Source organism: Cyprinodon variegatus, unplaced genomic scaffold (genome assembly GCF_000732505.1).
Source record: "Cyprinodon variegatus isolate N-32 unplaced genomic scaffold, C_variegatus-1.0 Scaffold427, whole genome shotgun sequence".
Classification (NCBI taxonomy): domain Eukaryota; kingdom Metazoa; phylum Chordata; class Actinopteri; order Cyprinodontiformes; family Cyprinodontidae; genus Cyprinodon; species Cyprinodon variegatus.
In genome coordinates, this window is record NW_015150880.1 from 234,990 (window position 1) to 261,017 (window position 26,028).

At 37.4% G+C, this 26,028-nt stretch overlaps 2 protein-coding genes across 3 annotated transcripts in view; both read left to right on the forward strand.

The window, feature by feature from the left end:
- Nucleotides 1–1,893: 1,893 nt before the first annotated feature.
- On the forward strand, nt 1,894–8,953 carry nars2 (asparaginyl-tRNA synthetase 2, mitochondrial (putative)). The gene is made up of 14 exons (XM_015388536.1): nt 1,894–2,216; nt 3,028–3,137; nt 3,359–3,479; nt 3,580–3,720; nt 3,807–3,887; nt 4,001–4,095; nt 4,200–4,332; nt 6,582–6,680; nt 6,797–6,834; nt 6,923–6,989; nt 7,076–7,213; nt 7,472–7,569; nt 8,429–8,455; nt 8,548–8,953. The coding sequence occupies exons 1-14, from the start codon at nt 1,998–2,000 to the stop codon at nt 8,690–8,692; spliced, it is 1,512 nt and encodes a 503-aa protein (XP_015244022.1). The 5' UTR covers nt 1,894–1,997; the 3' UTR covers nt 8,693–8,953.
- Nucleotides 8,954–10,196: 1,243 nt separating this feature from the next.
- Nucleotides 10,197–26,028, forward strand: part of gab2 (GRB2 associated binding protein 2) — a 62,269-nt gene continuing 46,437 nt past the window's right edge. For both annotated transcript variants that reach the window (XM_015388553.1, XM_015388556.1), the window contains exon 1: nt 10,197–10,538. In XM_015388553.1, coding sequence (XP_015244039.1) covers nt 10,467–10,538 — 72 coding nt within the window. In that variant the 5' untranslated portion in view covers nt 10,197–10,466. The remainder of the gene's footprint in view (nt 10,539–26,028) is intronic.

The following is a 26,028-nucleotide window of genomic DNA, read 5'->3' on the forward strand; positions in this document are numbered from 1 at the left end:
ACTATGGCTACCTCAGATGCTGCCTCACCTTCCAGAGCTAAACCAATAATAGTTAGAGGAGTGCTAATGATCTTATTTTTAATAAAATCAATCTTATTTATAAAGAATCCCATAAAAATCATTACTGCTAAGAGCAGGTGGGATGGACGGTTCAACAGAGCTATGGCGCTGGGTGAGTTTGGCAACTGTATTAAAAAGATATCTAGGATTATTCTTATTCTTCTTTATTAATGAGGAAAAATATGCTGCTCTTGTTTTACAAAGGGTCCTCTTATAAAGCAGTAAACAATTTTTCCAGACCAGGTAGGATTCCCGTAGGCATGTAGAGCGCCATTTTCTCTTAAGTTTCCTAGCATTTTGCTTCAGAGTGCGCAGCTCTGCATTAAACTAGGGAGCCAGCTTTCTATTTTTAAAGTTTTTCTTTTCCAAAAGGTCTGCGTTGTCTAAGGCAGTACGCAGAGAATTAGCAACCCCATCAGCAAAATCATCAATCTGTGAAGGGGAAAAAACTAAACATTTTGTTACTTTTAATAAGAAATATATATATAGGGGACTCATCTTTAATCAGCTGCTATGTGCGCCAAACACATTATATAGATGATTTTCAACGTAGCATTAATCTAAAATTTCTCCTTTAGTTAGCCAGATAACATTGAGTAACAGGTATACATACACAGGGCTGTCAACTCTCACCCATTGGGTGTGAAACTCACACATCTCAATGTCCTCACACGCTCTCACTCCATATCCGCAATTTTTCACTCAAACAAAAAAATCAAAACTCAACTCCATTCCACTTACTTATTTATAAAAAATATCATGCTGATAAAAATCCACTAATTTAGTAATCCATTCATCATTAACTGAAACAAAAAGACTCTAAAACATGTCTTTAGCTGATAGAGTGACCCATCTTGAGCAGCAGTTATACCAAAATTGTAAAACAAATATGTAAACGTTTTATATTTTGACACATATATATCATCTTTCATTATGCTCTATACTCCCCAAGTGAAAAAAATTACATTCACCTGATTTGATTTAATCAAAAAATATAGATTTTTAAGGAAGCTTTGGCTATCCAATATTTAACTGATTAATTGAAAAAAATAATCGACAGGTAAGTCTATTCGCAAAAAATCGTTCGTGGCAGCCATCTACAGCCTCCTACAAGAAAAACTAATAAGATAATGAGTTAAGATTTTTTAATCCTCAGCCTACTATCAAATATTCATACAGTAGTTTGCACAGGATTTGGTTGCACTGGTTCCTGTATTAGTGCCAGAAATCCAGTAATTGCCTATTAGTTCCCCATCATTTATTTTACTTGAACTGCATAGAATAATTAAAAAACACAGTTGTGAAATTCTTAATTTACAGTATATTTAAGATGCATTATTTTATTAGGGCCTATACTTCTTTACTTAAATTCTCTAAAAATCCCCAGAATATAAAAAATAATGTATATATTTTTAAAAAATGTTACATATAACTACAGATAATTTATTATTATTAAGTAACATTTACTGTTCTTAAAAAAATCCACATTTTGCCACTTTGTTTCAGTTAAATCCTCTGAAAACCGACAACTACTGCACCTGTCCTCAGAGCCTTTCAATCTAACCCTGACAAGGCTGGCCTATCTAAACTATTTCAAAATCTCACTCCAAGGTTTGGTTAAAAGCTGGCATCCCTGCATACATTTAGAAAATGATATACGTGCAAAACAGCATTATCCTTATTTTTAGTAGTATTGTAGTTGTAGTGGTAAAAAAATATATATACGGTAATCCTAAAACTACAGCTCCCTGCAATAGCTTAAGGGTGGAGAAATCTGATTGGTCCGCTGACACCCACCTGACGCAGTTGGACGTATCGCGAGAGACGTAAACAGGAAGTGATACACAGCAGCGTGAGAGCTGAAAGTCAACTGAAGGCAAGATGTTAAGAAAATAAGAACATGCAATCTTTTCTTTTTTCTTTGTTCCTGACGTTATATGTTTGGTTTTAGGAGTTTTATTCCGTGGGAAGTTTCCAAGCTGGTAGCGATGTTTCAGGCTGCAGCACAGACAGTCTTCGTTTCATCAGCAGCAGCATCAGTTTATCGAAGTGTTTTCTTGGTGGGCTGTCGGCGGTACTGTAAGAAGACCCCAACAAAACTTAGAATATCCGAGGCACTGTCAGGAGCTGAGCTGGGAGCAGATGTGAAAGTTCAGGTATTAACATCATATTTATTATTGGTTTAGTTGTAGGCAGAGAGGTCTTCAACAGGGGGTCCGCGCCCCCTATGGGATCCATGGACGTACTGCATGGGGGTCGTGAAAGTTTTGGTTGATTAGACTTTTTTTTATATTCCCCCTGCAATTTTTTCCCCCAAATTGAAACGTCTTTAAATCCACTTTAACATGAATTCAACACATTGTAGCAAACAGATAAATGGAGGCAGAAGATGTCTTTCAGTCATCAATGCAAACATTCAGCGACACACAGGAGCTCTTTCAAGCTGAGCACTGTTTCATTCACAACACCTGTCCCATCAACCAGGAATCAGAATCAGAAATACTTTAATAATCCCAGGGCGAAATTACTTTCATTAACTGACTCCATCTGTAAAAGAGTGACTTTAGGACCAGTTTGATATAACACAATTTCATACAATATATATAATTAGGGGTCCCCACTCCATCTCGCCATCAGTTTAGGGGTCCCTGGCCAGGAAAACATTGAAGACCCCTGCTGTAAGCAAAGATTTAGATTATCTCAGCTTGAATGTTTGTTCTTCTTCTTTTTTTTTTCAATATTACAATAGTTAGGAATAAATGGGCCCAGTTGGTTTTAACTACATGTGTTTGCTCTATCTTTTAAATTTCTTTGTATTGATCTGATGTCAGTACCTTCGGTTGAAGAATCAAAATTTATATCCCCCACAATTTAGATTCATAGAGTAGCCAGTTTCTATTTTGCTCAATAAATCATGGTATTTTTTCTTTGTCAAAGAGATTTAAAAGTGGATCGTCTCTGTTGCAGGGATGGGTACGGTCTGTCAGACCTCAGAAGAACAACGTCTTTCTCCACGTCAATGATGGAAGTTCTTTGCAGTCTCTGCAAATTGTTGGTCAAGCAAAACTGAATGATCCGTAAGCAGTTCAGCTTTACACTTAGAACATACTGTATTTCAGCTGGACTCCTTATTACTGTTAGTCATTAGACTCCTGTCAGTATTTGTGAATGTCTGAACGTGACCTGAATTTAAAATCCCATAGTCTGTTTCTTTGTCGATTAAGGTACATAAATGATTCATTGTCTAATTTCTGTGGTTTGTCCCCAAAATGTTCAATTTTTTCCCCTCAAATTTCAGGTTGCTAACCTTTGGCAGTGCTGTTGAAGTCACTGGTATCCTGAAGAAGAGTCCTCATCAAAAGCAGCCAGTTGAACTAGAGGCAGAACAAATCCGAGTAGTTGGAGAATGTAACCCTGTTGTAAGAATAAAAAAAACACCACAGCCCCAAACTGAGTTTTATGTTTTAAATAACCTTGTGTTTTATAGTTTTTTAATCCTATATTTTTAATTTGTCCCAGGATTTTCCATTTAAAATCAAGGACAGACACAGTCTTGAATATACGCGCCAGCTTCCTCATCTCAGGTGTCGAACGAACGCTTTCAGTTCCCTGTTGAGGATACGAAGTGAGGCCGCAGCAGCAATCCATTCATACTTTAAAGTAAGTACCTGGTGCTGTGATTTTTTTCCTTAACTGATTGCATATCATATGCCAATACGCTGTTTGTTTGTTTTGTTTGCCATCAGAATAATGGGTTTTTACAGATTCACACTCCTATCATCACCTCAAATGATTGTGAAGGAGCGGGAGAACTCTTTAAAGTGGAGGTGAGTACCCTAATGCAATTATTTGCATTTTTATCATCCTTGGTTAAAATGTGAAACACATTTTAACTGATAATGGTTTATTGGTTAAAGAGAAAAATGCACTTCTATCACAGCCATCAGGTCCAGATTTTTCGGACGATGAGGAATTTTTCTCTGTACCTGCGTTTCTGACTGTATCAGGACAGCTTCATTTAGAGGTGATGTCAGGGTGAGTAAAACTGAACTATCTCTATGTTTGTATGTTAGGCCGCTATTACATACTTAGGTATGTTTAACTATGAAGATTAGAATCTCTTGCTTATATGTCTGCAGGGCTTTTTCCAGAGTCTACACATTCGGGCCAACCTTTCGAGCCGAGAACTCCCAAAGCAGGCGCCACCTGGCTGAGTTTTTTATGGTTGAGGCAGAAATCTCCTTCACTGAGTCTTTGGATGATCTCACCAAGGTACTTTATGTTTCTCCCTAGAAACTTCCCTCTTTGTCAAGTAGATTCATATACTATGTCTTTATATGTCAAATATCCAGTATATTGCAGTCAATTACATCTAGTGGGTTGACTCAGAGAGGAGGCAGAGTGCAGAGGTATAGCCTCCAGAAGCTACTTTAGGGTCACCATTGGAGAACAGAATGTTAACAAATCACAGTAACTCACAAAATAGGCAGTAAATTTGTTTCCTATATAAGTAGAAGATAAACAAACTCGGTTTATCATTGGAAGATAAAAAAAACTCCTAATTTACAACAAGACAATATATATAGACAATATGAAAGATGCAGCTGTTGCAGTCTAAAGGTAAACAAATGAGGGTCATGATCAGTAGTTCCACTCTCATAACAGAAAATATGGGAATTAAAAAAGGTTTAAAAATAATAGTCATACTAAAACTAAAATATATTCTGCTTCTTTAACTATTGGTGTACTACTCCTCATTTATTAAATGAGGCAGGCCAAAACGTATTAAAAAAGCAACACTCTGAGCTCTGATCTTAGGAAATTAACAAACAAACGGGGAACACAGCCACTGGCATTTATCATTTAGTGCTAGTAGTAGCAGATGTTTGGCAACAGATCATTGTCCTGTTTAATAATGCTGCTGAGTTTAAGAACAAACCTGGGCAGTTTATTTCCTTTGATAAAATCATTTGCAAGCTGTAATTTCTACTTATTTTGCTCATCCTGGTCTGATATTCATATATTTTTTTTATTCCTTCCTGAATCATTATCTCTGTCTTTTATCCAAGGAAAACAGATTGAAATCCTGTACACCAGGGTTTCCCAACAGGGGGTACTCATACCCCTTGTGGTCCACGAGTACATTGCAAGGGGTACATGAAAATATTTTTTTTCTTAGTTAATAAAATAAAATAGGGCTTGGATCTGATTTGCTTTGTAATTGAAAAATTAAACAAGCTTTTATCAACCAAAAAGTACATTATTCTTATATGTTTGAGTTCACCTTCAGCTGTGACACAAAAATACCAATTAGAGGAACAGACTGGATGTAGAGAACAGCCTGTTTTTTTTACACTGAGCTATCGGAGCTCATCAAAGCAGCTCAGGTGTCTTAAAGAAAACGAAGTAAAACTTTTTAAAGCTACAGTGTGTAATAATTACAGGGATATACAGTCAGAAATGTAATATATTATACATAACTATGTTATTTATCATCATCTACGAGCTCAGCCTCTTAACCTTAATATTTGCGTTGCCCTAGAATTCGTTATTTATAATTACATAGGAGCGGGTCTCGCAGCCATGGAGGCAGACATCTTTGCGCTACGGCAGCGCAGAGCCAACAAACTAGCGATTGCGAGATCGCCAAAATGTCTCAACGATGTAGAAAAAATAACGGGTATATTTATTATCTTAAGTCTACATGAAATCTATACCCTACACAGACTAATGAAATACTATCTTTAAAATTATCTATGTAAACAAACCTCATCACTTGAGAAGGTAGGTGATGCGGACGTCGTGGAAGACATTTTGTCCCGTAACGCTCGCCGTACTGTTGGGGGGGAGAAGCGGTGGGGGGGAGATGTTCATGTTGCTGCAGTCTGCAGTCTGAACGCTAGATGTCGCTAAAAGTTACACACTGTAGCTTTAAGTAAAATAGTCACGCAAGTCAAAAAGAGTTGGGAAACATTGACGTACAGAATCCCAACTGGACTGGAAAAATCAGCCAGAGCTACTTTTGCAAGGCGGCCTAACTGCTCAAAGCCCTGATTACAATCCTATGAATCCAAATGAACTTGGTTCATAGAAAAGCTTTTAAAAAATCGCTTCGATGGCCGCAACGGTCTGAGGTTTGCTTTCACCTACATGATGCATATAATTTAAATTTCTGTATAAAGTGGAAACGCACTAGATCAAAGTTGCATTAAGCTTCATGTTGTGAACCAAATGAATGTTTTGAATAATATTTGAAGTTGTACGGATCATCCATCCACCCTGAACTAAGAACACTTTAAAATGCATGGATGGAAAAGTTTTCACATTTTGTCTAAAAACATTTAGTTTCTATAAAGTTTAGAAGCAAGGTTAAAAAATCTTGTCAATTAAACACTTCCTCTGAAGAAAAGCAGAATAACATGCATTTAAAAAGAAAAAAATGCCCGGCATGACTTTTAAAGTTACTCTTGTTAACAGTCACACATGCAAACTTTAATTATTAAACCCGGCCTGGTGTTTAGGTCATGGAGGACATGTTCAGGTCTGCCACCGAGCATGTGATGGCCCGCTGTGTGGAGGACGTGGATTTGTTTCACCGACATGTGACTCCAGGACACAGGGTGAGTCCTGGAGGGCGTTCATAACCTGGATCTTTACTCCAAACTGTTTTGGCTCCACCTGACCTTATAATAACTTCTGATAACATTTTGTTTTTGCTGAATCCATCTAATTCAAGGACGCCGTAGAGGCCATGCTGAACAAGAGCTTCCCTGTGTGAGTGTTTTTGTTTCAGATAAAACTGAATCATCGGAAAATAAAGTCAAGGCCCCAAGGTTGACTGTGTGATACTGTCTTCTTAAAGGATTACTTATACTGAGGCTATAGACATCCTAAACCGCAGCTCGGAGAGATTTACCTTCCCCACAGATGTAAGTGGAATAGTTTATATAAAGCGTCTTTGCAGCTTCTATCTGCTGCCACAGATGTCCTCACTCACCTTAGCGCTTTTCTATAGTGGGGCTGTGACCTAATGACGGAGCATGAGAAGCATCTGGTAAAACATTGTGGAAATCTTCCGGTCTTCGTCACAGATTATCCCTATGACCTGAAGCCTTTTTATGCAAGAGATAATCAGGACCATCCCAGGCATACAGTAAGAAGTGGTTTTATATTGTATTTTTTTTCTCCAGATGTTTTTTTTATTGTCATTACACTGTCACAAGTACAGAGCAACGAAATCAACTCTCTGCATTTAACCTTTTCCCTTGGGGAGCAGAGGGCTGCCATTGTGCGGCACTGAGGAGCTTGGTTAGCACCGTGGTTATGCAGCTGATTTTCTTCCCCTGTATTCCCAGTTAGGCCGCAGCAAGGATTGGCATATTTTAGCTGAGTTTTTCCTGTTTGTGTGCAGGCAGCTGCAGTGGACCTTCTTGTGCCAGGAGTTGGAGAGCTCTGCGGGGGCTCGCTAAGAGAGGAGAGGCTGAATCTGCTCATGGCTCGGCTGAAACAGTAAGAATGCATAAAGAAAGGAAAATCTGCTCGTTAATGCATATAAATGTTTTAAAAGCAGAGTAGACTAAGGAGCAGATCACAGAGAGAAAGGGATGCACCCATCAGAAGTTTCTGCTGATATTTCATCTAACGTGGCAGTTCTCTTTAGCAACTACGATCCAACAGCAATAAAAAATAGTTTTCTGCCCTTTTTTGTCATGTTAATGTGACTTTATCATGTGAAGTCAGAGGCAATTGTGACACACATAGAAATAACATAATGTAGATTATGACATTTAATCTGACATTTCAAAAAGGCTGCTTAGATTTACAAACCCAGCCTGTTTCATCACAGAGCCTGAAAGTTGAGGCATAGAATAGAGTATATAATGCATTTATCCATCATGTCATATACTGATCTCTTACACTCTTGCAATCTGAATAAAACTCAGATAAAATGATTATTAAGTTTGTTTTTTTTCAAAAAAAAATTTTTTTTATATATACCGTATATCTTAGCTTCCTCTGACCTTTCTTCAGATCCGTTACCAATACTGAAACTGGTTACCACCGTGTTCTTGCTTTAGTTAGTGTAAAAAACAAAGTGTTGGTGTTTATTTAGCTTGCACAAACTAAATAATGGTGTTTATGGTGTGTTCAGTTTACCCTTGATAAAAACCAACCAAGTTGGGCATGACCAACAAAACTGTATCTTGGCCAGTTTTGTTTTACAATTTGTATTCCTGCAAAGTTTTTTTTATATTCCTATAATGCTTGGAGCCACATGTTTAAAATGTATTATTTGCAGTGCTGATATTATTATATATATTTTTTTTATACATGATAATTAAGGTCTTTTTTTTTTTTTACTTTTTAGGGCTGGATTAGAGGACACCTACAGCTGGTAAAAGCACAATATAATGGCAGTATATTTGTATTACCAGTATTAAAAGATGGACGTTTAGGTGATGTTTTTATGTGTCTTTTATTTTGTAGGTATCTGGACTTAAGACGTTTCGGTTCCGTCCCCCATGGAGGTTTTGGACTGGGATTTGAACGATACCTGCAGTGCATTCTAGGAGTTGACAATATAAAAGATGTGATTCCTTTCCCAAGATTTTCACATTCATGCATGCTATAGAGATATATTAAAACATCAGAGTCACTTTGTGTTTTGTTTATTTTTACATTAACAATTTATGATTTTTTCTTAAATTGTCCAATGCCAATATTTTCTTTTCTATTAAACATTTTTTGTTTAATATTTTGGTCGGTTTCTCATTTATTTTTGATACCCAACAGTAAAGCATACCTTTAAAATATGCTTACCCTTTACGTTCTTCTACAGTACCTAAATGTTTCGCTTAAGTTTTAGATACAATGTTTTTAGGATGCTACAGAACTGAATTTATTTGAACTTTAAAGTGATTAAAATAAATAAAGATTTCTAAATATGTGTTTTTCTATTGTCTTCAAACATGAACCTGTTTAAAATCTTTGCAAAAGTATATTCCAAAATGTATTCAAAGTTTCTTGGTCTACATCAGGGGTCTTCAAAGTTTTCCAGGCTAAGGACCCCCCCCCAAACTGATGACGAGATGGAGCGAGGACCCCCTAATTGTATATATATTGTATGAAATTGTGTTATATCAAACTGGTCTTATAGTGACTCTATTAGATACAGGGTAATGTAACGAAAGTAATTTCGCCCTGGGATTATTAAAGTATTTCTGATTCTGATTCCTGGTTGATGGGACAGGTGTTGTGAATGAAACGGTGCCCAGCTTGAAAGAGCTCCTGTGTGTCACTGAATGTGAGCATTGATGACTGAAAGACATCTTCTGCCTCCATTTATCTGTTTAATACAGTGTGTTGAATTCATGTTAATGTTTATTTAAAGACATTTCAATTACTGGAAAAAAATGCTGGAGGGAATATATAAAAAAAGTTTAATCAACCAAAACTTTCATGACCCCCCATGCAGTACCTCTGGTCTACATGAAGCATTTTGAGCCTATAAGGTCTTTACGACTTTATAGAAAAAGTTGCATTCAAAATTAGAATAAAATATTTTAAAATTAGCAGCACTGGATTTTATTTCCGGGTATCGGAGAAAAGGAACCTGCTTAGCCTTACTCTGTGTTCTGATCTAAAAGATCCCCCTAAAAACACACCTAAGACTGAGGTTTCAAAGTAAAAAAAAAAAGTAAAAGTTGAAGGATTATGATATGTGGGGTTTTTCAAGCAGCTTCATCCACCACAAGGTGGTGCCTTTTCCCTATTTATCTAATAAAAGCATGACATGCTATATTCAATAAGTAGGTTACTGATAAAACTCCAAACTTTAGTGTTATTTAGGATGTTGAGAAACTCAATGGTGTAGTTGGTGGAAGGTATACAGCAACCTCTATGACACCTATAAATATTTTTGAAATATGCATAATCTTAAGTTTTATTTAAAGTGTTTTTTATTATTTCAGTTATTGTGATGTAAGGTTTTATTTTATGCAGATGAGCTTCCTATTTTTTAGTTATTATCTGCAAGCTATAGTCCCATCCCAGCAGCCCATCCCTCTCCCTGAGTGGGCGTGGCATGAGTTGGGAAAACAAACTGCAGACGCCCACAGATACTTCCTCGCCCCGCATCAGTTCTCTAGCTCTCCTCCTGCGGATTACCGTCACCCGGCCGGGTCGTGCCTACTTTCCATTTCTTCTTGCTATTGCTTCTTTTTATTTATTTATTTTTGTGCGGCATATTATTTGGGACAGGGAGCGACCTTGTCCCATGCTCTGATTTGAAATGAGGGGAGCGGAGAGCAGCAGAGAAGCCGCAGCAGCGCTTTGAACCATCATGTATCCCTGGCTGACTGCACTCTGAGAGCCACTCTAAAGGAAGGAGCGACAGCAGCGCAACCATGAGCGGAGGAGAAATCATCTTTCAGGGCTGGCTGAGGAAATCACCCCCGGAGAAAAAGCTGAGGAGATATGTGAGTGGAGCAAACTTCCGCTTTACTTTGAGTCTGTGTAGAAGTTTGGCACAGAGGTAACCCACCTGTTTTCTTTGGGCCAAACAGTGTTTTTGTTTTCACCTGCATCTTAGATGAGTGGAGCAGGTGCATCTCACTAGATCTCCTACTGCACAGGGGCGGAGCTAGATGGGGGGGTCAGGGGTGCCCCCACCCCTCTAATAATCAAGTGGAATATTCAAAACATTTCAATTTTTTCATCTATTACTTACTATTTTTTTTATATATTTATAATTACCTGATAAAAAAAACACTGCGGTTAATTATGCACATCAATATACTAACATTAAAGATGCTGAGTACAGAATTCCTGCTCTTTTCAGAACTAGATTTTGTGTTTTATGGGGTAAAGAGAAATTTATGTGTCTTTGCATTCATCTAGGAGTCTTTTTTTTCCTACTTGCTTTGATTATGTTTTATTTTCCTATATTTTAATTATTTAAATGACTTTTCATTGTCTTTGTACTGAATTGTGATATACAAATACATTTGCCTTGCCTGGGAGTCTTCAGTGAAATCATAGATAAATCACTATTTTAATAAAAACTTATTAAGTAATCAATTTATGTAGAAAATAGTACTTGTAAATTACAATTTTGATAAACACAGATAAGTAATGGCAATAGAAAAGGTTTATCCACTTTAAAATCTATCTAGAAAGCATGGATATTTAAATGTATGCATCTATTTGGCTAAAGGAAATTAAGGCTGTAGGAAAGTATAGTTTGTCTTTATTTAGAAAATATGGATGTTTTGCTAATTAATTTTCCTGTTGGAACAGCGTAGATTGACCCTCAGGTTCTGGTGCCTATCCATATTCAGCCCCCCTCTCCCTGGTTACTGGTTATTGCCTGGCCACCCTTAAAAAGATTTTCTGGCTACGCCTCTGCTTCTGCATATTTATTCTTACAAAGCAGAGGTCCTATCATTATTTTGGATTAGATCTGATTAATGCAAGACAGCTATGACTGAAAAGCTTTCTGATGCTCATTTAGCATTATCAGGCTTTAATGATGTAATGTCTAATCAAGCAAATATGTGATGGTTTTTCTTAGCCAAGACATTACAGGGGTGATAAATGCACACAGTCTGAGTGTTTTGACCACACCAAGCTGTTCCTCCTGTTGGGTGCTGGGCAGCCGAATGGCTGCAAATCAGATAATAGGATTTATGGAGGCAGATAGAACCATGAGACAATCTCCTATAAATACAGTTGCCTGTTGTTTATGTATGGTGTTGCATTACTGGGCCCACCTCCATATTCCCTGCTAGATGACTTCACAATGATGTCACCTCTGTTTCATTTGGAAATCCATCCTTGAATATCTTCAAATGTAGCCCGGCTATCCTGTCCTTTACTCATTGTTTTTCACTAAGAGCAAAGGCCCGTGTTTACACAGAGACCCGTGTGGATGTATGATCAGCAGCTGCAATATTAAGGGAGTAAAGAGTGGGGTTTGGTTACAGAACTTTATATAAACAACAAGAGGGAGGGAAAAATTGGCCTGTAGGCAAGAGAGGAGCGCTGTGAGCCTTTCTCACCCTGTGTCTCACCCTGTGAACCAACCTAAAAACAACCAGACAAACACTTTTTCAGCCAGAAAACAGAGTCATGAGATGGTGTCCAGAACAGGCAGACTTGTGAATGTGATAATCTGTCTATCTGAAATTCCTTCCACTTAAAGCCAAGCCGTGGACAATCGGGGCCATTTACTCACTAGTATTACTATCATCTGACGTAGTTAGGTTAATGCACTGGGATATTTTCGGGTATCTCAGACATTCCAGCCTGGAGGTGTGTTGTGTTGCATGTTTTATCGGCCTTGAAAACCTCCAGCATGAAATGTCAAGAATTCCTTTTTATTTTCAAAGCTGCAACAGCTTCTAATATGCAACTTGTAGATTACTTGCTACAGTGGAAATGGTTTTTAATCTGTAACACCTTCTTTGTAAATACGCAACTCCTTTCCCCCTGAGCAAGACTAGACCAGTGTTTGTTAATAAGTACTTAGAGAAATGCTTGGCTACTGAATAAGTTGCGTGTTACCTCCCATGGCCATAACCAAAACACAAAGACATGCAAGTTCAGAGCTGCTGATAGTAAAAACTGGCCATCACTGCTTCAGGTTGGGTATGCAAATTGCATGCAAAACACCAACCCTTGCTGGTTGCTTCTGGGAAAGATAGAACTCAATGTTTTCATACACATGCATGCCTGGTCTGTTCTTGTTAAATGCTGCCTAATTGTTTACAAACACGATTAGGTCTCAGCAGTGACTCAATCACTCTGCAGCATCCAGCTTGCAAGCATAAACACATGATGAGCGTAAACTGTTGCCCACCCCCCACATCAAGCATGTGACAGCACCACAAGGGACATATGTAGTCAATGTTCACTCATCCTGCTTTTCCACAATGGGAAAAGAGAAAAAGAAAATGGTCTAAACGAAACGCTGGGCTGAGGTTTATCTCGTCTTCATGGGCTGATTAATGTTCCAGTGATGGGAGTGTTTTTTAAGTGCTTAATGGGAGTGGCCTGCTTGCTTTTTTTGAACAATGGCCAGAGAAAGCACAAGTAACATGAAAACAACTGAGGAATAAAGCACTTCTACCCAGTAGCTCATGCATAGTTCATTAAAGGTCATTTTGCTCATCTGTCAGTGGTCGGACAGTATCATTACTGCTTCATTAAAACCCTTAAAGTGTTTTTTGCTGTGCATAATGGACAAATATTTTGTTTTTTATTTAAAATCGCAAATGCGTAACGTTTGCACATTTTGTCATGTTATATAAAAGTTTTCTGTGTTTTTTTTATGCCATCCAAAAAACTAAAATCAACAGTCCTTCAAATGGACTCCAGAAATCACTTAATTGGTAAAGTGAATCCACCTGCTTTTTTATGGATCATTCCCACACGCCGTTGCATTTAGGGACTTCTTTCAAAGTGATTTTTTTCTGGTGCGTTGTCTTATGGAGCAGGGTTCACTTTAGGAATGGGAGGTTGTGGGTGTGTTTTCCTTGCTTTGCTACAGGTTTGTCTTTTTGAAAGGGAAATAATTAATGTAACATGCTGCAGAACTCCCCAATATGAAGGCGCACATTTTCCGCTGAGGAGTGGAAATGTCTCTGTGTGACAAAATTAGTTTTTTCATAATGGAATAAATGGCTTCTCTCTTCATGTCACAATCCTCTAGATGTTGTAAATCAGAAAATAACATGATACACAGCAGGTACTTTCTCTTCTTTCTTGTTATTTATGTTATACATTAGGAATTATCATTCATAAAGAGGAATATAGTAAAAATACTTTGGCTTCTGTCTTTATCAGTTTGCAGTTTTTTTTATTTAAATTTGGAGAACCATGTCCAATAAACAACATTTTGAAGAGCCTCTGTACTGTTTTTTTTAATAACAAAAAATAAGAAAAGAATACCCCAAAAATAGCATATTCTGCATTAATTTAAGAAAAAAAAAATTAAGCTACCTGGATGTTTGGAAAGATGATGAGAGGGATGTTTCTGAGAAGAAATACTTTCACAAATTAAAATATGACATTTACTGACTGCATCAATTACAATAATCTTGATGCCAGAGGCCATTTGTTCCTGCTTGTGCTTTAAAAGCTATCTTCAAGGCAATAGGTCCTGCTTTATTTTGTATTTCACACAATAAGAAAGGTTGCATTCTCTTCCTCTCGACTTGGAATTTCTCTAAAAAGCTAGCATACTTGTCATCTATGTGCAGTGCTGTTGCAAACTAAGACTGCCTTTAGGACCCGTAATATGTTTCCACTCTGCTCTGCCCTGGGGCGCAAAAAGCNAATGCAAACGATAGTACCATTACCAGCTGAAAGCAACTTTATACTTACGGTAATTTGTAAACCACATCCCACCACAACGTGGGATTGCAGACTGAAAACACTTTTCAGAAAGTTTTAAATTATTTTTGTTGGTATTCATGTAAATACAGTGGTGTGATATCTTAGCATACATTTGATTGGTTTTTGGTATACGTTTCTTTTGAAGTTATAGCTTCCCCCCGGAGAAGAATGCTCCACTCCGGCCCTTCCTTTGACTATCAAATGTTACCCCCAATGAAGTCACAAAATGAATACAGTCAAATAAAGCTATTTGAAAGAGGATCATCCATTTTGGGATCAATGAGGAGTTGTTTTTCTTTTCGCTAACTTGTAATTTTCTGTCAGTGTAACGAAGATGCAGCAAACCAAAGGAACTTACATTTGAATGCATGCGTTTCCTTCACCAATTGGTCGCAGTTACACCCGCTGCCAAATTCCAGCGAGTGCACTGATGCAAACTCACTTTTTAATAGCTGAAAGGTCCACTCACGCTACCTGCATGATTTGGGACGGTCCTTAATATGGCTGACCAAGGCTTTGTGCTTTGGATTAGTGTTTTGGGGCCGATTTGGATTTCAGTCTGTTTCTAGTGCACCAAATCCAGTTTGGAATAGGATGGCCACACCACTTTTGCACGTGGTGGAGGCTTTGCCTTTCACCAACCCTAAGCATGTAAAAAGTAATGTAAAAGCATATTCATATTTCAATGACCAAGTCAAAGTCCAGCCCTAAATGAAACTAAGAATCTATGGCAAGACTTTATTTTTCAGGTTCTTCCTATTCATCTAACTGAGCTCTGGTAATGTTTCATTAAGAGCAGAGCAGTAATTTTTAGTCAATATTTGAGCAAAACTGATAGAAACCCTCACAAAAAACCTGCTGCTATAACTAAAGCAAAAAGTGGTCCATAGAAAAAAGAAAAAAAAAAAATGGCACAGGAGGCTATATACAAATTTACTGCACACTAAAACATGTAGAAAATCCTGTGATATTCTCATTCCTTTACTGCTTCTTTTTTATGTTGGTCTCATATTAGATTCCAATATTATCCAATTAGTTTTAGGGTTGTGCAAATTGACAAAAGCAAAAGGTGAGTGTAAGGTCTGTACTGTACTACTTTGCTAACTCTCCCATTAATCTGTTCTCATGTCTGACATTAGAAACATGTCTGTTCAAATTCAGTAAGGCACTGCCACATTCCAGACAGATCATATCGGCAAGGTAATATCTGCTCCTTAGTCTTCTTTCTCAGCGCTCACACGGTTTCAATTTCTTGCCTTGGTTGGTGGGGCTCAGGATGAAGATGAAATGGGGGAGATGGTGACTTTTGAAGGCAGGCAGGGGAGAGCGGCAACAGTGGTCTGCGTCCCTCTGTCAGCTGCCGGGTCGGCAGTTGTTTTGCAGAGGGGCTTTGGGAAGTCCTTGCCCTCAGAGGTCAGCCCCGAACGCCTCCCAGTTCCTGCTTTGACAGACAACCAACGTTCACACAGGCATTTTCCTTGTTCCATTTCATCTGGAGGGCTTTTTCCCCCATCAGCTGCAAAAATGCATTGCTTAATGTGACACCAGTGACTTTGAGGACCATGGAAAAAGTATGTGCACCCCCGTATAGATTCCTTTTTTCCACCCTTAAAGGTCCTTTATCCTGTTCCTTTTATACTGTCCAAAGTCAACTCTATGCACTTATATGATGAAACATTGCTTTTCACACTGCATAATGTTAATTTATCATGAAATGTTACTTATTTTCTGGTGTTGTTTTTTCCAAGCCAGAAGAAAAATGCTTGGTTTCACTGTGACACACTCTACATGCCATTGAAATCCATGGCATAAGCTACATGAGGCGGCTTGCACGCCATCGCATAGCTTTCACAACTGCTTGCATCAAACACATACTTAATTGTAAAGTAAAGAGGAACAAAGCCTTTGCAAGGCTGTTATCTGCAAGTAAAGAACACACGAAACAGTATTTAACCTTTCCGTGAGTAGCCGACTTTAAACGATTAGTCCAGGAGTTCGTCAACATCTCCTCTGGAAGGCTCCTTAATATTTAATATCATCATTTAAACCACTACAGGCCTCACTTTTATCAGGTCAGATTTCCTGATTTAACAACCAGAAAGTAATGTTCTGGTTATTTTGAAGGTCACAATCTTTTTTGAGCCTCGGTGTCACAAAGGCATGTCTCAAATTTCCTAAAACGATCGTAATCGCTTAAACTTTTCGGAAGATGTTTGGTGCACTGACAAAAAGGTAACAAGGGAAAAGAAATAGTACAAACAGTCAAACAAGGTAATGATGATGATGTGAAAGTCTGTTTTTTTTCCTTTTTTTTACTGCTAAAAGACCTGGATGTTTTGCCATAACTGATAGATTTGAATTCGGTTCTCTACCAAAAATCCTTGATGCACATCTGTCCATCAGGATTGTTAAGCTCAAGGTCTTACGCGGTTATGCAACAGGACATGATCCATCGGACACCTACGAATCCACCTCTAAGTGGGTGAGTAAAGCAAAAGTATAAGTGAAATATGGCCAAGTTTAAGTCCAGGTCAAAACGAATTGTCATTGTTTAAACAGAAACAGCATAAATCATAATTAAAAATGAAATTTCCTATCTCTGATATGAAATACTTAAAAGTATGAAAGTAGATTTTTCACCAATTCTCTTAGCCTTCTGTCAAAAGTGGATTGTCAATCAAACATTTTATGCTCGTGCCCCCAGTACGTTATTTATGTAGGCTCCAAGCATAATTCATACGCTGTTTGGCTATCGGTCCGGCAATACGACAAAGCACGAAGAAGTACTTCTATGCTTGTTTGCTGCTGGGGCTTTTTTTTGAACCATTTGTTCACTCTTTTGTGTAAACTGGAGCATTAATGGCCAAATAGAAAATCTTGACAAACCTAACTGGAAAAAAAAAATGCCTTTTTTTGATGTATTTGAAAAGAGGAGAGTAAGTGGGAGAGTACGGAGCCGGCTAAATGTGTGTTTAGGAGATTCTTGCAAAGATGGCTTGAACTGAAGGAGAGTCTGAAAACAGATGCTTTAGTAGCAAAACTTCTTCTGAATTAAATGTTATTTGGTAAATAACATTTATTTCTCTAGTAGGTACTGTATTTTTTCAAATTCTGAAACATGTACAGTGATAAAGCCGGTCGACACATCTTGTTCTTGTGGAGATTTCCTGCTAACTAGGTGAATCCTGGCACTTTGCTGCCTCTCTGTGAAATACAAAATTACCGGCCGTGGCGTTTCCATCATAGAGGTGGCACTGATGCATGCGCACCATTCAAAAATACACAAACAGCCATTGGACATATCTTCCACCACAAAATCCTCTTTCCTGCCTTTAAGTGTGACCAAAATAGTGTAAACTGGCACAGGTAAGGAGGTAAAATTTTTTAAGGGAAACTTTTATTTTAATGAAACAAAATAGAAAAACAGTAGGGAAATAAACTAAAACTAAAGCTTTTCAGTGTTCTCAATATTTTGTTTTTTTTTTAGATGAAAAAGACTGTATCTTCTTATTTGGCAGGAAGCTCCAGTTTGTTTGGATCTGCTTTCCCAACCTCCTTTACACAGTTCTCTCTTATTTATTTCTTTTTCAAAAGCGTCATATGTGGCCCTATTTTTACTTTGTACCCTTTGCCACAAACTCTTTTGGTTGGAAATGTAATTATTTCACCAACAACAGATGCCAGACTTCCTTTCAACGTTACCGACAGGAAGTTGTTTTTTTTTTTTTGTGTGTGTGTGTTTTTTAACAGAGGTCCCATGACAGGGAAAGAAATCAAATTGGCCTGCAAGTATATAAATGCACTTCTTTCTATCAGGACCATATCAGTTGATCCAAAAATAGAGCAGCTCTGAAGGAAATTAGATCCCGCTGATTTCAAATGTTCCCCTTGCTATCTCTCGTGATTTGAAGCAGGAGTAAGAATGTTCTCCTTATTTGCCAAACTCTCCAAACGTAAAGCAACACCACGGTAATGGCTTTGTAAGATGGTGCTAAGAATATAAATTTGCCAACAGCAACAACATGATATACACTTTATTATACCAGAGAGACTGTTCTTTGTACATCCAGCAGGGAAAGAATAAACAGACTGATGCGGATCACGACATTCACTACTCACATCTCCTATGTAAACAGTATACTGAGCAAACAAAGCAAACTGCCTCAGACAGTTGAGACAAGGCTATGGAAGCTGGGAAAGACGTTTTTTTTTTTTTTTTTTTCTTAACCTTTGTTTATCTTGCATCTTGGCAGAATATGTCTGACCAGCTGGGAGAAGTCAGCACTCACATCACCAGAGTGTGTGGGTGCGACTTTCCAGGATCTGAACCCGCCTAACTAGCCTGCAAAAGTGCAGAGCGTGTCTTTCAATCATGTTTAATATTCAACCTCATACTGATGATAACTCAGTTGAATAGAGGTCAAAGTTATTTTTATCAAAATAACTGACAAGTATTATTAATGAGGGCCTTTTTTTCCTCTTCTTAGATAAGCTGCATGATGAGGTTGAACCTTTTTAAAAACGATGACAAAAATATATATTTTTTTGCAAATTCTTGTTTAAAGACTAAAACAAAATACAAATAATGCATTTACAATATTACAAATTCAGGCAAACTAAGCACTTCTCCAATTCCATTTTTTTTAAATACAATATATTAAACCAACCCTTACAGTTGGAGATGTGATGTTTGAACAAGGTTTAATGACAGTATCTAATATTTACTGTACATTAGCTTTAAATGGCACTGGAGCCTCTCCAGATAGAAAACATTAAAGCAGCAGAGCTTGTATGCAAACCTACCTCACCTTAATATTACATGTGTCTGATGCTTTTCTGGTTTAATTATGTCTGCTCTTGATTCCTTGAAGTTATTTATTGTGGGTACATTACACAGAAATTTGTCTCATGTAAGAGTGAATCTTCAAAAGAAAAATATTCAAATAAAAATGAAGTAATTTTGTGTTATTTAACTTATTTGACACTATATCAATAAACTTACCTGAATTTAAGAGTTATGATGCAATAAATTTACTCCTAGACGGACAATTTTTTCTAAACGTAAATGTTAGTGAGTGAATCTAATTATTTACTTAGGAAATTAGTCAGTTTGTTAAGCGGCTAAGAGGACAAACTCAAGTTAAAATGTATGCATTTTAATGAACATGACACAATGGACCCCATCTTTACAAGGTTTGCACATATTATAAGGTGTGCAAACTAGGGATGCACGATATTGGGATTTTGGCCGATATCCGATATGCCGATATTTTAAAACTCGTGTAGCCGATAACCGATATCGATACTGATGTTAAAACTGGACAAAAAGAAGTAGTCATTGAAAATAGCAGTTTTGTTATCCATTTCTGACACTTTGAAAAATAATATACTCAAATATATTTTCATATGCTGATATCAAATTGATTTTTAAAAACGCGGTATCGATCTATTTTACTTTTAAAATCTCGTGAAATTTCAACGTTCTGTTACAAACTCTCGTGATATTTTGCAAATTCTTGTGAGATTTTGTCAGTAAAATAGATCGATACCGCGTCAATATATCAACATATGAAAATATGGCAAATTTTCATGAATTTTCGGGGGATTTTGTAGCATAACGATGACATGTAGCAATATTTCATTAGTAAAAGAGATTGATATGGTGTTTTTAAATGGCAATATATCAGCATAGGAAGATATTGGGATATTTTAATGTATCAATATTTTTTCCCTCGTCTTTAGAAATTTTTTAGTCTGTAAAAAAAGTTTTTGAGGAACAAGAACAAGTTATATTTTGTTTTTTTTTTTTAGACTTTAGAAACTCGGGTTAAATATCGGTGGGGTGGCCGATGTCCGATATTCAGTTTTAAGGCCGATACCGATAGGGGGCCGATTATATCGTGCATCCCTAGTGCAAACGTGTTTGCATGCACAGAGCAGATCTATTAAGAAGGTGCAAAGAGATATGGATGTTGAATTCAGCAGGCAGCACATGCATACCTTTTTTTGTGCATGTTGTTTATTTAAATGCAGGTCTTGTGTTAATGACCAAACCACAGAAATTAATTGGTGGAGAATATAAAAATGTAAATATTAACCACCTGTAAATGGATGTTTCAAATCTGGAACCAAACTGTTCGAACAGCTTTTCACCTTTATAGCACTTATGAAAGTCTGGCTCAAACTCAGCCACGATGTAAACATATTTAGACCTTCAAAAATAACACTACTAAAATTATATAAAGCCTGAATTAATGCACGCCAGGCAATCTTTATACAATTAAACCAAAACAAAAACCATTTCTGGACTTCAATATTGTGGCAGCTTTCTAAAAATTTGGAACAAAAGGAGCCCATAAAGAATTACAGATTTTAGCATTAAGGTCCCATAAACTGGTAAAATTGCAAATGAATGAGGGAAAATTAGAACTTTCATGGTAACTGATTTTGTTATCATTATGAATAAATAAGTGGCTTTTGCATGTTTTTTAATTTTTTTATTTTGAGATCTAAGGTATGATGCTTTTTTTTGTTTTGTTTTTTTGATAAAGCATGTTTGATCCAAAAATGCAATACAATAAAGGAAAAAAAGGAAGTGGACAAACTATATGACATGCCACATGTCAACATATGTGGGAGCTTTCCTACTCCTCATGTAAGTCAGTAAAAAGATATTTTGGCTTCCCATTCAAATCAGTCTCCACTTCAAATTAAAGCAATACATATAAAATGATAAATGGTATTCTTAGGAAATGCAACGCATTTTTATTTAATGCATTATTTTAAGTAAATGCCACTACTAAGGAATTATGTTTTAAGTGGGAAATATTTTCTGTGGTTATTCGTGTCTGTGGAGAAAAAACACATTGGTTCCAGGAAGTGGGTTCTTTTTACTGACAACTTGGTAATGTTTGTTATTTTAAGGTTCCCCACACTGTCCAATCACCAAAGTGTGACTTACCAATCTGTAATAAAGGGCACATGAGCAGGGAAACTAATAATAGCAGAAAACAAAACATATTTACATGGATACAAAGAAATGACTATAACGTTCAAATATGAGATACCCTGCTCAAAGAAATAAAGAGAACACTCAAATAACTCATCCTAAATCTAAATGAATTAAATTGTATTATTGAATATGTTGTTCTGTACAAATGTGAATGTGCTGACAACAAAATCACTCAAAATTCATCAATGGAAATCAAATTTTTACAACCAGTGAAGGCCTGTTGCACACAATTTTTAAAGTGGAAAAACTAACTAGAGGATGATCTAGCTTTGGTGTAATTTCTTTAAAACAGGTCAAAATGAGGCTCAGTGTGACCTCCCTACTATGTCTTGGCATGCTCCTGATGAGGTGGTGAATGGTCTCCTGAGGGAACTCCTCCCAAACCAGGACTAAAGCATTCACCAACTCCTGGGCAGTCTGTGGTGCAAAGTGACGTTGGTGGATGGATAGAGACAGATGTTTTCAAGCGGATTCAGTTCTATGGAACAGGCGGTCCAGTCCATTGCTTCAATACCTTCATCTTGCAGGAATATATTGTCCTGCATTAAGAGGAATCCAGGGCCAGCCTCACCAGCCTATAGTCTCCCAAAGGGTCTGAGACTCTGCATATTGTAGAGTCGTCTCATGCTACCATGACTGTAAAAGCACCGCTTAGGCTACGTTCACACTGGCCTTGATGCTCAATTCCAATTTTTTTGCGTTGCTGTTCATATTTCCGACTTGTATGTGATCTCCTATGTGAACTGCAGTCATACAACGCAAGTGTCCCGAATGCGCAGTAGAGGAAGCAATGACGTCACAGGCCAGGGTGCTCCATGTTTACGGAAGTAAACATGGATGGTAGCGCCGGCACGCATCTAGCTGTCTTTCCCAAACTTAAATACACAATCTTTTTTAACCATCTTAAAAAAGATTGTGTATTTAAGTTTGGGAAGGTTTAGATCGCATCTAGCTGTCTTTCCCAACCATAAAAACTCAATCTTTTCAATATGTTTAAACACAAACACTGCTCTCCACATCATCATCTGCCATGGTTGTTGTTTTTCTTGCCGCTTCTGCGTAGCAAGATGCCGAATAGTGACCATTGTCGGGTATTAATGACGTTCAGGTCGGATGAATGCGACCTGGCCGTTCAGACACAGGTCGCATTTGAAAAGATCAGTTCGTATCGGATTCAGGACCACATAGCCAAGTGGCCTGGGTCAGATTGGAAAAAAATCGGATCTGTGTTGTTCAGATTGCCATGAAAAGATCAGATCCAGGTCGCATATGGGCAAAAAAATCGGATTTGTGTCACTTCAGGCTGCAGTGTGAACGTAGCCTTAGATTCAAAAGTGATCAAATCATCAGCCAGAAAGAATAGGTACTGAGAAGTGGTCTGTGGTTCCCACCTGTAGATCCACTCCTTTGAGTGTGTCTTGCTAATTGCCAATCATTTCCACCTGTTGTCTATTCCATTTGCACAACAGCATGTGAAACTGATTGTCAATCACTGTTGCTTCCTAAGTGGAGAGTTTGATTTCACAGAAGTTTGATTTTAATTGAAGTTATGTGTTGCCTTCATCTTCCCTTTATTTTTTTTAGCAGTATATAAATCTGCTACTAAATTTGTTGTTATATGCAGTTTGCAGTTGAATGTTAATATTCCTGCCGTCCATAAAACTTTATTTAACATCAGTAGCTCCTTCTATGGGGCCAGTATGATGAGTTTCCATTTCACGTCAAACCTCTAACCTCACTGTGATTATTCGTGGGAGTTGGAAATGTGTGAGCACAGGGCCTTGTGGCTGTGGTTGCTGTAGCAAGGGTGTTAACAACAATCTGAGATGGAACAAACGATCAATAAGGTGAAAAACAATTTAGTTCTGCACCCTCCTAATTAAGCTGTAAAAAAAAAAAAACAAGAACAGCGAGTTAACGATGTGCTGCATGGATGATCTAAACTGGATGTTGGATGTTTAACTGGAATTAAAGAACTTTTTTAAAAGAATGATTCAACCAAAGGGGTCTCAATATTTGTAAGTGCTCAGTTATGAAGATTTCAGCACTGTGGTTGCATATCAACCAATAGCTCTTTTAACTGGATTTAGATAAGGTCTAAAATACAATTTAAACGAAACTGGATTTGACAACCGGAAATCTTCCCTCGACATGCTGATGAGTCATTCTATTTTAACTGAGGTGACACAAATTTGCCACAGTTGCTTAAAATAAAAATTGTTGTGTGGATGGTTTCCAAAATTAGATTTCAAGTTAAATCCCTTTTTATTTTGGCTTCAAAGACGTCATTCTTTTAGGAACGAAAGACAAATGTAGCCATGTGATGTTTTGTACCAAGTGTTTTTTTTTTTTTGTCGATGTGCTTTTAAGAATAAAGCGAAATTACCCATTTCCTTTTTTTCTTCAAAATTATATAACTTAAATTAAATAGTTGGCTTATTTACTAGGTTCATTCTGCCAGAATTAGTAAAAAATAAAAAAACAACTAAATGTTTCTTCTTTTGGTGCAAATTTTATTATGTGTTCTTTTTTAAAATGTTCCTTAAAATAAAAACAATATATAAGACAATGCTTAACCTAATAATAAGAATATTTCTGAATGAAAGAAAACATAAGGGCAATCATATTTATATAGAACCAAACACTGTTTTTGCCATGTTGTTTTTTGCTGGATTCAAAGTTTAAATGCTTATTGAGTAGAATGTTACACTTTAAGCTGTTTTGTTCCCTTTTTTTAGAGTGAAACTCTGAAAACAATCTATTAGCTGGCTGATTATAAGCGTTAACTGCTCATTTAACTAGCCTGCAGTTGGATTCTTACAAATTTCAAAAAAATATTTTATTTTTGATTTATTTTCTGCTTTGCAAACCGAAATAAACTCAGGTGGCTTCATCTGATTAACAAGGGTGCTCAGCATCAAGTCGGGGAGGGGCAGCCCTGTGCTGTCCTTCATAAAGTTAACATAATGAATAAAGTTAACATTGTGCAGGATAGTTACACTGGCTTTATTTATTTGTTGATGATGACAAACCTGGAAAATGTTCAAGTCCTGACCTGGAAAGGTTTTTCTTATAAGTGATTACGTTGCGTTCCTGCTTTCCTTTATTTTATTATTTTTTTCTCAAATTCTCAAATACATTACTTTAAGTCTTATGGGTGGCTGCTGCATTTTGACAGCTTGCAGGACTATGAAGTATACAAGTCATTTCCAATGATAACACACAGCCAGTTCAGGTAATATGGATGAATATATGTTATCTTTAAGCAGGAGTGATGCTCCAACAGGTGGGTTACTGTTTCTGTCCTATGATACCTTGCTGTTAGAATAAGGTGTGAGTTTTTTCTGCATTTCTAAAGCCCCTCTCTACTCTACCAGGAGATGCTCACAGCATGACCTCTGCACTGTAGCATATAGGAACTGACGCTGATGGCGGAGGCAGGGGGAAGCAGCACAAAGACTTCTGATTGAAGATAATGCTTCCCGTTAGTTAAGCTGTCAGAGTGAGCTCCTGCTAAATAAGCCCAGCCTTCTGCTGAAATCGACACATGGGGAGAGATTGCTCATTTTTATAATAATGGAAGCATTCAGCTGCAAATTGGGGCTGATTATATCTGCTGAGAGCTTTTTAGAGGTTGCTTTTATGTGATGCGCAGCAGACTCTGCAAATCAGCACCCCACCCCTCCCCCAGCCGACCCAAGCTGGAACTGCACGAGAAACTGGAGCTGACAATTGTAACAAGCTTCTCCATCACCCTCACACCTTTAGAATAGAGCTCTGGAGTCATGATAACGTGACTTATAAATAGGTACCCTTTATTTGTTAGAACCTGCCTCTGTTTTCAAATAATGGTGGCCTTACAATTGTAAAAATAAAGGTGGGAATCATAAAGAAGGCTGTTAAGTTTCATAGCGGAAATCCCACATTTACACAGATGAAGTCATAAACTTGCTTCAGACTTCACATTGTTTAATAGGTATAGCATGAGTTATTTTTGTTTGAGTTACAGCTGCAACCTGAGGCTTTTACTTTAGAGTATTTACCATTTTATCTTTATTAACTTTTCTTTTTAAAATGTTGTGAGGGTTGTAGGACACAGTTGTTATATTAATTCCTTCTCCAAATCCTGATATTATGTGACAGTAAAAAAAAAAGCTTGTAAGAAAATATCTGAGGGTAACGGCATAAGGAGGATTGTATATTACTGATAAAGTTTGTTGCCAGGCATACACTGTGCGATATTTTCAATCGTTGCACGCAGCTAAAGCTCAGTTTCTACGATGAAACTGCAGGGTTTAAAAGTTCACAGGTGTTCTCGCACTGTGCAGCCCGATGCTCTGATGCGATCTTATGACATCCGACTGAATTTCAAACATGTTTGATTTTCTCCGGACCTCACGATTCCTGATCAGGAGGTGGTCGTGAGAAGCTGATCGGCCCTCATTACCCCCTTTATACAACACGACGCACGACCAAGCTGAAAGTTGGTAGCCTGACGTAGTCCTACTCAATTCTAGTCAGAATATGAGTCTGATACTGCTCCATAGAGCTGTGATTAT